At 33.2% G+C, this 10,821-nt stretch overlaps 1 protein-coding gene across 1 annotated transcript in view; it reads left to right on the top strand.

Annotated features, from left to right (window-relative positions):
- Nucleotides 1-249: 249 nt before the first annotated feature.
- LOC136036178 (uncharacterized phosphotransferase YvkC-like) overlaps nucleotides 250-10,821 on the top strand; it is a 142,161-nt gene continuing 131,589 nt past the window's right edge. The window contains exons 1-2 of the mRNA XM_065718246.1: nucleotides 250-403; nucleotides 1,987-2,165. Of these exons, the coding sequence (XP_065574318.1) occupies nucleotides 295-403; nucleotides 1,987-2,165 (288 nt within the window). The 5' untranslated portion in view covers nucleotides 250-294. The remainder of the gene's footprint in view (nucleotides 404-1,986; nucleotides 2,166-10,821) is intronic.

Below are 10,821 nucleotides of genomic sequence, written 5' to 3'. Positions count from 1 at the left end.
TGAATTACCAGACCTGAGCTCTTTAAAGATGTTAGGCTAGGCTTTGGCGTTATGCGTGCCACACAGATATCGAGCTTTTAAATTATAGTGAATCTTCGTGATACTTGATAACATGGCATTTGATAACAATATTGATCACATGTCTCTTGGAAAAAGCTAAGTCCATAATATAATTTGTTTCCAGACAGGTTATGTGATGTTTAGTTTGCTGAAGTACGTAGGTTCTTTGTACACCTTGGTGATAAGATAATAATTTGAAATTCATGACTGTCGTTCACATTGTCTATTGTAAAAATGGAGTTTCTCTTATTGTTTGTGTTTCCAATTTCAATTTTTTTAGTTATTAAATGGATTGTGGATTCACCTCAGACTGTAAAAATGACTTTGTACTACGGAGACCCTGGTAAGTTTTAGTTCGAAGGACTAAAACAAAAATTGTGTTTTCACCAGTGTTCATTCGATAAATCTCTTTTTCTCGCTATTTTCTGGTTCGGTCAAATTTGATAATTTTTGAACTGTATTAGTTTTGTTTAGACAGAAAAAAAAACAACTTCAGATCCTTTATTTTTTTATATTTACAAATAACAGATTTCAAACTTTCGTTTCTAATTATGCAAGAAAGTGGAAGAAAAATGATCAAATTAGAATGTGACTAGACATTTATTTATGAATCACTTAGAGTGAATTTTAACCTTCTTTTTTAGGAGCAGGGTTTTAATTTGTAACTTTTTTAGTAGTATTTTGCCTTTGAGATCAATAATTTTAAGCAATATTGCAATACCAACTTTAAAATATGGGAAGAGGAGCTTGTAAGCCTTCTATTAAAACCAGTGTAGAAATAGTGATACTAATTAAAAGGAAGCAAGCGACTGAATTACGGAACGATTTGAATAGGAACTCTGTCCGGAAGATTTATAACAAAGTTAAACCTTTGAACTTGAAGCTTGAGGTTTATTAAATTGACACAACAAGCAAAGCAGCAACTTCATGTAAAGGCAAACAGAGAAGTTGAACTTTCAACTTTCAACTTTCCTTACCACAAGGGTGAAAAAATTAAACTTCTGAAAAAGAGTAAGAAGAAGAAAAAATAAGAAGGAAAAAAAAGAAAAACAATAACTGGAGATGAGCATGAGAATCACCGAATAATTTACAAAATATTAGAATATCCCGCTACCAAAAATGATCTTGGATTCGAAAAAAACATTCATAATTTAAATGAAAAATTTATCTTCGTTTAAGGAATGAAAAAGATATTTTAGTTTCGGATGATTACTCAGTCTTTCTTTTAGTGGAACCTGTAGCTCTAAATGAGCAGAGAAAATTTCGGAATGTACCAATCAATACAAAGAGAAAACAGGAAGGTATTCAAAATTTGGTACCTTTCCTAGGAAATTTGAATAAATGTGTCTCTGCAAAGGCTAAAGTTGCGGTATTTCCAATCATCTCTACAGGTGTCAATATGCAAGTCATCTGTCTCTCTGAAGTAGCAAGACATTCTAAAGCCCATTCTGAAAATGAGAGAAACATAGAATGCTATCTGGGAATGGGTTGCGGTAAAAGTGTTCTTGCACATCCAAAAGAGTGCTCCTTTGGATAGGAAACACAGCATTTTTTTTTATGAAAGTCAACAATTTGTTTAAGGGGTGGCTAACACTGCAAAAACCTTCCATTCTATTCTTTCTTAAAACATCTTCCACTCTTTAAGATTATTTTTTGTAAGTTTTGAGTCTTAAGTGGGCCTCGTCTACGCCATATGGCATTTCTGTTCCAGAGATCAGAAATAATATAGATTCCCTGGAAGAAAAATCAAAAGCACAGTTATGTTGACTGAATCATTTTTTGACGAAACAACTTTTAATGTTCTTTGAATATAACAACTCGATAAGTTCTTACTTAAAAATATATACTTACCCTTCAGTCAGCATCGAATGCTATCAATAGATGTGACCTTTTTATCGTTTAATCTATTTGCTTCTTTTCTTGCAGGACCTTTTTATTGGTTCAAAAGAATCTACGCAACTATTTGTTTGGCCCTCTGTAAGCAACGAATTAGAAAAAGTTGCTGTTTATACGATTCTTCAAATGACAACCACGGGGAATCTGGAATTCTGCCAACAGAGAAAGAATGGGAGATAGAGAAGCCTCGTCCAATATGTACAAATAGAGTATGTCTAGACTGCTTTTGCCATTTGGTGACTTTCCAGCATAGACTTTAACAAGAGTAAAAGCGCCTTTTGGGGGGATAGGGGGTGCTGAAACCTTAATTTGGTCTTTGGGGCTTAAGTGAAATGGGGAGAGGAGAACTGTTATATATATATATATATATATATATATATATATATATATATATATATATATATATATATATATATATATATATATATATATATATATATATATATATATATATATATATATATATATATATATATATATATATATTATATATATATATATATATATGGATATAATTCTAGAATATATATACATATATATATATATATATATATATATATATATATATATATATATATATATATATATATGTATAATTCTAGAAAAAATTGCGAATGCTTTGAGCCTCGGGGATTATCTATAACTCAAAGAACATAGTTAAAATACTAACTACCTGAGGAAAAAATTTCTTTATGCTATTCTAACTAACACAAATAGTTTTTAGAGTCATCCCTCAGCTTTTCCCGTTTTGGGAGGTTGCTATCGTCTTTCTCTCATTTTGCCTCCCTTTTGAAACTATAAGCAATCTTTTTCAATCACCTATGGTTCTTACCACCTACTTCCTAATTTTGCTCTTCTTTCTTTTGGTACGTGGCCAAAGACCGAAGATTGGTCCGATAAATCTTGATGAAGAAATGCTGCTTTCCACAAAAAGCTAAATGATAGATATTTAAATTCTTTCCCGAAAAAGATTCAAAAAGTATTCTAATATTAAACCTGGTTAAATCCACCCACAAAACCAATAATTATTAACAAACTGAAACTTCTCAGAAATGGTAAATCACTATTACTGTAAAGATAAGATCGAAGATTTGTTCAATAGCGCCTCAGAAAATTGATGTTCTGAGGGATAAAAGTTGTGGATCAGGAGACTTGACTAGTTATTAATATACTAATAACGAATATTCTTTTAAGAATATTCTTAATAGAATCGATAAGACAAACAAGGTAATGAGAAATTGAAGTAGATTTCAGGTTTCAAAATTATCTCATATTAGTAGTGGGGTATCTAACCCACCTAAGGTTACCGCCGATACCTCACTTCTGAGGGTTCCTCACTTCTGAAGACACAAGTTCCTCGCATCTGTCTAAAGGAAAAAATATCTCTTACTGATGTGAGGTAATTTTGAAACCTCAAATTTACTTCAATTTTTCGACCTTGTTTGTCTTATCAATTCTATTAAGAATATTCTTTGAAAACCTAAATTGTGGCCATTCAGTTTATACTCGTCTCCAAAAAAATATTTGACCTTAATAATCCCAACGTAATAGTCGAGAAAGTTGTCCTGGATTCATTTTGAGTTTATTTTTCTGTTGAAATTAGTTGCCTCTTTCGTATCAAATACAGTAAAAGTAGTTAAATACCTCAATCATTATCCCAATCCCTTCCCCTACACATTGGAGCGCCAGAAGGTAATCCCCTTAAGTTTTTAAGACCTTTAAGTCTCCTGTTTTTTTTTAATTATGAATAATAGATTTGCTACGAAGTTTCCCGACAGATTGAAATGTGTTGATGACCTAGCGGTCGTTGAAACATGCTATAAACATTAATGACCAACCATGTGAGCATCCTCGAGAATATTGCTTTTGCTGCCTCAGACTTGAAAAGTTATGTAATATTCATGAAAATCACACCATCAGGCTCAACATATTCGAAAAGCCTACTTTCGAGGTTTCAAGCTCCTATATGTAACAATGTGGAATTTGCATTTCTCGGCAAAAGACATATCACGGATGCAAGTTTATTTAACTGTTTTCTTCCAAGGGGGATCGTATTAACCCAGAGGTCCTAGAATATTGGGAGAGAGTTGATTCGAACAGAAATTAAAAGTTCTAGCGCCCTTTTTAATTCACAAAGCGATTAGAGGCCAACTAGCCCCCATTGAAGGCCCTTTTCCCCAAAAAACTTCCGGTCTAAATTTTTAGAAATCCATTTGACTCAGCATATTTGAAAGGTCCAATAACTATTCATTTGTGGATAACATGGCCCCCAATAGTCCTTGAGGAAAGGACTGTTAGTTACGTAAATTGCCCATTGTTTACATATAGTATTTGTTATTGGAAGATATATGGACGTTTTTTTGGTGGGTATTATCTCTGGGGGAGGGGGGATTTCCACAGAGAAAATTTTATGTGTGGGGGGATTTCCACTGGGAGATTTTTCGCGGGAAGGGAGGTTTCAAGGGAAATTTTCCAGGGGAAGTTCTACATGGGGGAGGTGATTTCCTGGCATGATTTGAAAAAACCGTCAGAAATTAAATAAAAACAATAACAAGTCTTTTCAGCTGAAAGTAAGGAGCAACCTTAAACCTAAAAAGGAACAGAAAGTATTCTGTACATGACGGGGGCAACCCCTTCCTCGACCTTCGCTTTTTCCGAAATATTTTGACTTTTTATCACAATTTTTAAATAAAGACTGCTCAAACATAAAACCACTTGAGTTTGGACAAGAAGTGTTTTTAAAGAACTTCAAAAGTTTAGCATAAAGAGCGTGGGTTTTGGAAGGGGCAGTCCCTCTCATATACGATGTAATGTCTGTCCAATATGAGTTTTAATGTTGCTCCTTACTCCCAGTTGCAACATTTTTTTTCGTTTAATTTGTACAACATCATTGGTTTTATTCCCTTTTTACGTTTTCAATGACTTCTTTAACTTTCTAGTATTATTGTCATGCAATTCTAATTGTTTAATGTATCCGTTAACCACTTCTAAATGTATCCTTTTTTTCAAACTTATCTTGATACTATTGTCCTGTTTTTGTTTTTTGGCTTCTTACTATGAATTTCTCCCATCTGGGCTTATGGTGAGATAAGACAAAAATTTATTATTGAAAAATGGCTATCACAAGCCCAAATTGGCCGAATTTGCACTTTAGCGTCAATAAACAAAAAGAGCGTCTTTTGATCTTACTCTTGAGAGTTATTGATGCTTAAGATTATTTCGTTGTGCCAAAATTAAGCCTTGACCTGTGGATAGATAGATAGATAATTTTCTATTTGCAGCAATTATTGAAGCGCTTTATAGGCTAGGATGTTTTCATCGCCTTATCCGTCTTTTTTCTGTCTGTGATTAAATTCGTTTCTTTTGTATTACTTTTTCTGTTTTTCTTTTGTATTTTACTCCACTTGTGAAGTGGGTGATAAATAAATTATTATTATTATTATTATTATTATTATTATTATTATTATTATTATTATCATTATTATTATTATTATTATTATTATTAGTATTATAAATAAATATGACAAACCAGTGCACATGCCTGGTGGCATACTGTAGCACTGACAATGTTACAATGTTACACTACGAAAATAAAGAATAGCACTGACAATGTTACGTACGTTAGCACTGACAAAAAAATAATAATAAATAAATCAAGCCAAAGTAAGTACAAGCCTACAGCATCAGCATAAATATACAAAAAAGGAAAATAAACAAAAAATAATTCCCCGCAACATATTAAACACACATCACTTAATCACTTGTTATTTATTTAAATATTTGGAAACCCATCATAGCTGACATATAAATCCGTCATACCTTTATTCTTCGCACCCAATAATTTTGACAAATTTCAACTTTGCGATTATGTTTTGCAATTTTTAATAAATAATAAGTTATTTCTGAAAAAATTATTTTCATCACTGCGTCGTTATTTTTTTTTTTTTAATAATTTTAAAAACTCGCTTATTTGCTACATTCTCGTACTGATACTAGAATTGAGTTCCAAATTTTTGACCCAGTATGGCGGATATGAAACTCGCTCTTGACGTAGGACGAAATTCACACGAACAATCTGAACAATGAGTGGTTGGATAATTATGAAATTGGGAATTAGTTGAAAAAATACCAGAGAAATTTGAAGGTAAACTATTGTATAAATAATCATGACAAATATTGGAAATAGAAATTGTATGAAGTTGATCCAAAGAATATATTCCTGAATTCCCATATAAGTGTTTAACTGGAGATCCATGCTCAACATTAAAAAGAATTCTCATTGCTTTATTCTAGAGTATTTGGAGAGATTTAAATACAGATGAAAAAGTAGAAGCCCAAACAGAAATACATAAAGAAAAAATGGGTGTTTACAAAAGAATAATAAATTGCTTTTAGAATATTTTTAGGAAAAAAATAACGAAGACGTGATAGGATACCAATATGTCGGGAAATTTTTAACGATAGTGTCTTCACATGTTTATGAAACGACTAACTTTCATCTGAAATAACACCAAGGTATTTAAACTGCTCAACCCTTTTTAATTCAAGACCATACAACAAAAGAGAGAATCCATCTGGAATGACCGATCGAGTTTCCGAAAACAACATATATTGACATTTTTCTTCTTTAAGAGCTAGTAAATTCCTTGATTACCAAAAAGACACACCTTGTAACGTGCATTCAATGTTATGGAAAAAACTGCTAAGTCCCGGCGAGAGGAAAAAATTGCTACATCATCAGCAAACATAATAATTTTACAACGAGGCAAAACATCCGGTAAATCATTTATAAAAATAAAAAATAAAACAGGCCCAAGGACAGAGCCCTGAGGTATTTTGTAATTAATCCGGAAAGTATCTGAACGAAGATTAAGGGATTTATCAATAAATTCTAGTCGTCTCCCAGTAAGATAATATGAAAAAAAATTAACAGTTTGTGATGAAAATCCATAAGACTTAAGTTTCATAAGAAGCAAAGAATGATTTACAGTGTCGAACGCTTTAGCGATATCAAGGAAAATTGCCAAAGCATGTTGATCACCATCTAATGAATCATTTATCTATATGATGTCTGTCTGTCGAGTGACGTCGTGTTTGTCCGCATATGACGTCTGAATTATTTCACATTTATACAAAAGAAGAAAAAAACTAAAAAAGGTAAAAACTACAAAAAAAACTAAAAAGAAAAAAAAACTAAAAAACTAAAAAAGCTAAAAAACTAAAAAAAAACAAAAAAAAATAAAAAACTAAAAACTAAAAAAGGAAAAAAAACTAAAAAAAACTGAAAAAAGGTTAAAACTACAAAAAAAACTAAAAACTAATAAAAAACTAAAAAAGCCAAAAAAATTTGAAAAACTAAAAAAATAAAAAAATAGAAAAAAGGTAAAAAACAAAGCTAAAAAAAAATAAAAAAGGGAAAAAACTGAAAAATAAAGGAGAAAAAGAAAACTAAAAAAAAAAATAAAAAAAAAAAAACTAAAAAAGATAAAAACTACAAAAAAACTGAAAAAAAGAAAAAAAAACTAAAAAAGCTAAAAAAAGGTAAAAACCAATAAAAACAAGAACTAAGAGCTCATATGGCACTTGTGACGAGGCGAGAAGAGCTAAGAGCCAAGAGATCATATGGTATGAGCTCTAACAAAATTCTATGAATCAATAGATTGATTTAAAAAGGAAAATAAGAGGCTTAATGCCGGTCAGGATTTAAAATAAGAGCTCTGAGTCACGATGTCCTTCTAAATATCAAAATTCATTAAGATCCGATCACCCGCTTAAGTTATAAATACCTAATTTTTCCTCTCCCTTTAGCTCCAGATGGTCGAATCTGGGAAACGACTTTATCAAGTCAAATTGTTCAGCTCCCTGACGCGCCTACCAATTTTAATCGTCCTAGCACGTCCAGAAGCACCAAACTCGCCAAATCACTGAATTCCTCCCCCCAACTCCCCCAAAGAGAGCGAATCCAGTACGATTCTGTCAATCACGTATCAAGGACATTTGTTTATTCTATCCACCAAGCTTCATCCCGATTCCTCTAGTCCAAGTGTTTTTCCAAGATTTCCCCCTCCAACTCCCCCCAATGTCAAAAGATCTGGTTGGGATTTGAAATAAGAGCTCTGAGACATGAATTCCTTCTAAAAATCAAATTTGATTAAGATCCGATCATCTATCCGTGAGATAAAAATACCCCAATTTTCACGTTTTCCAAAAATTTCGGTTTCCCCCTCCAACTCCCCCCAATATCACAGGATCTGGTAGGAATTTAAAATCAGAACTTTAAAGCACAAGATCCTTCTAAGTATCAAATTTCATTAAGATCTGGTCACTCTTTCGTAAGTTGCAAATACTTCAATTTTCAAAATTACCCCCCCCCCCCAATTCCACCAAAGAGAGCAGATCAGGTCCGGTTATGTCAGTCACGTATCTTAGACAGGTTTCTATTCTTCCCATCCAGTTTTATTCTGATCTCACCGCTTTAAGTATTTTTTTAAGATTTCCGGTCCCCCCAACTGCCCCACCACCCAATTACGCTTGATCCGGTTGAGATTTAAAATAAGAGATCTGAGTTACGAGGCCCTTCTAAATATGAAGTTTCATGAAGATCCGATCACTCCTTCGTAAGTTAAAAATACGTAATTTTTTCTCATTTTACAGAATTAGCCCCCCCCCCCCATAGAGCGGATCCGTTCCAATTATGTAAATCACGTATGTAAGACTTCTGCTCTTATTTTTCCCACCAAGTTTCATCCCGATCCCTCCAATCTAAGCGTTTTCCATGATTTTAGGCTCCCCACCCCAAACTTCCCCCAATGTCACCAGATCCGGTCAGGATTTAAAATAAGAGCTTTGAGATACGATACCCTTCTAAATATCAAATTTCATTGAGATCCGATCATCCGTTCGTAAATTAAAAATACCTCTTTTTTCTAATTTTTCAGAATTAACCCCTCCCCCAACTACCCCAAAGAGAGCGGGTCCGTTCCGATTATATTAATCATGTATCTAGGACTTGTGCTTATTTTTCCCACCAAGTTTCATCCCGATCCCTCCACTCTAAGTGCTTTCAAAGTTTTAGGTTTCCCCCTCCCAACTCCCCCCCCCCCAATGTCACCAAGTCCGGTCGGGTTTAAAATAAGAGCTCTGAGACACGATATACTCCTAAATATCAAATTTCATTGAGATCCGATCACCCTTTCGTATGTTAAAAATACCTCATTTTTTCTATTTTTTCAGAATTACCCCCCCCCCCCCCCCCCAACTACCCCAAAGAGAGCGGATCCGTTCCGGTTATGTCAATCATGTATCTAGGACTTGTGCGTAATATTCCCACCAAGTTTCATCCCGATCCCTCCACTCTAAGTTTTTTCCAAATTTTAGGTTTTCCCCTCCCAACTCCCCCCCCCAATGTCACCAGATCTGGTCGGGATTTAAAATAAGAGCTCCAAGACACCATATCCTTCTAAATATCAAATTTCATTGAGATCCGATAACCCGTTTGTAAGTTAAAAATACCTCATTTTTTTAATTTTTCAGAATTACCGACTATTTCTAATTTAAGCTGGTCTGTTCCCTGATACGCCTGCCAAATTTCATCGTCCTAACTTACCTGGAAGTACCTAAAGTAGCAAAACCGGGACCGACAGACCGACAGAATTGGCTATTGCTATATGTCACTTGGCTAATATCAAGTGCCATAAAAACTAAAAAAGTTAAAAAACTAAAAAAACTAAAAAAGAAAAAAAAACTATAAAAAAAGGAAAAAAACTGAAAAATAAAGGAGAAAAAGAAAACTAAAAAAATATAAATAAAAATAAAAAAACTAAAAAAGATAAAAACTACAAAAAAAACTAAAAAGAAAAATGAAAAAAAAACTAAAAAGAAAAATGAAAAAAAAAACTAAAAAAGCTGGAAAAAAGGTAAAAACCAATAAAAAAAATTTAAAAGAAAAAAGGAAAAAAACTAAAAATTTATTTCATCATATACAAATTCAAAAGCGAATGTATATACAGACCGGGACACCGGGGCACAAATGACGACCGGGACAGAGGGAATATAAATGACGACCGGGACACTCAAAGAGAAATTACAGATTGGGACACCGGGACACAAATGAAGACCGGGACACAGGGAATATAAATGACGACCGGGACACAGGGACACAACTACAACGGGACGCCGGGGGGCACAGGGGGATATATAAATGGCGACGGGGACACAGGGAATGTTCGATTAGCAATCACCATCAACAAAGCTCAAGAGCAATCACTAGAATCATGAGATATATATCTGAATACGGATTGTTTTTCCCATGGACAATTATATGTTGCATATTCAAGAGTCGGTAAACCTGACAATCTATTTATATGCACAGGCAATGGGACAGCGAAGAATGTTGAATATTCGCAAGTTTTACATAGTTAAAAACATATATATATATATATATATATATATATATATATATATATATATATATATATATATATATACATATATATATATATATATATATATTTATATATTTATATATATCCACAGGTGGGACACAGGGACACAACTACAATGGCGCGTTACTAATATGGCGCGTAACGACTTACGCGCGCGGGGGGTGCGAAGCGCCCCCACCAACTAGGTGTTGGGGTGGCGCTGCGCAACCCCAACAGCTAGTATTCAATAAAAGCTCATGAATTGCCAGTTCAGTTACTTTCCCTTTATAAATCCATATTGAGAAGTGTGTAATATCTTATAATCAAATAAATATTTTGTTGTTGACTATTTAAAAAATTTTCCAAAATTTTACTATAAACTGAAAGCAAAGAAATCCTTCTATAATCTGAATAATCAGTTGAATTACTGGCTTTAGATAAT

This window comes from Artemia franciscana, chromosome 15, assembly GCF_032884065.1.
Source record: "Artemia franciscana chromosome 15, ASM3288406v1, whole genome shotgun sequence".
Classification (NCBI taxonomy): Eukaryota; Metazoa; Arthropoda; class Branchiopoda; order Anostraca; family Artemiidae; genus Artemia; species Artemia franciscana.
This window is presented reverse-complemented; position numbering and strand designations above follow the sequence as displayed.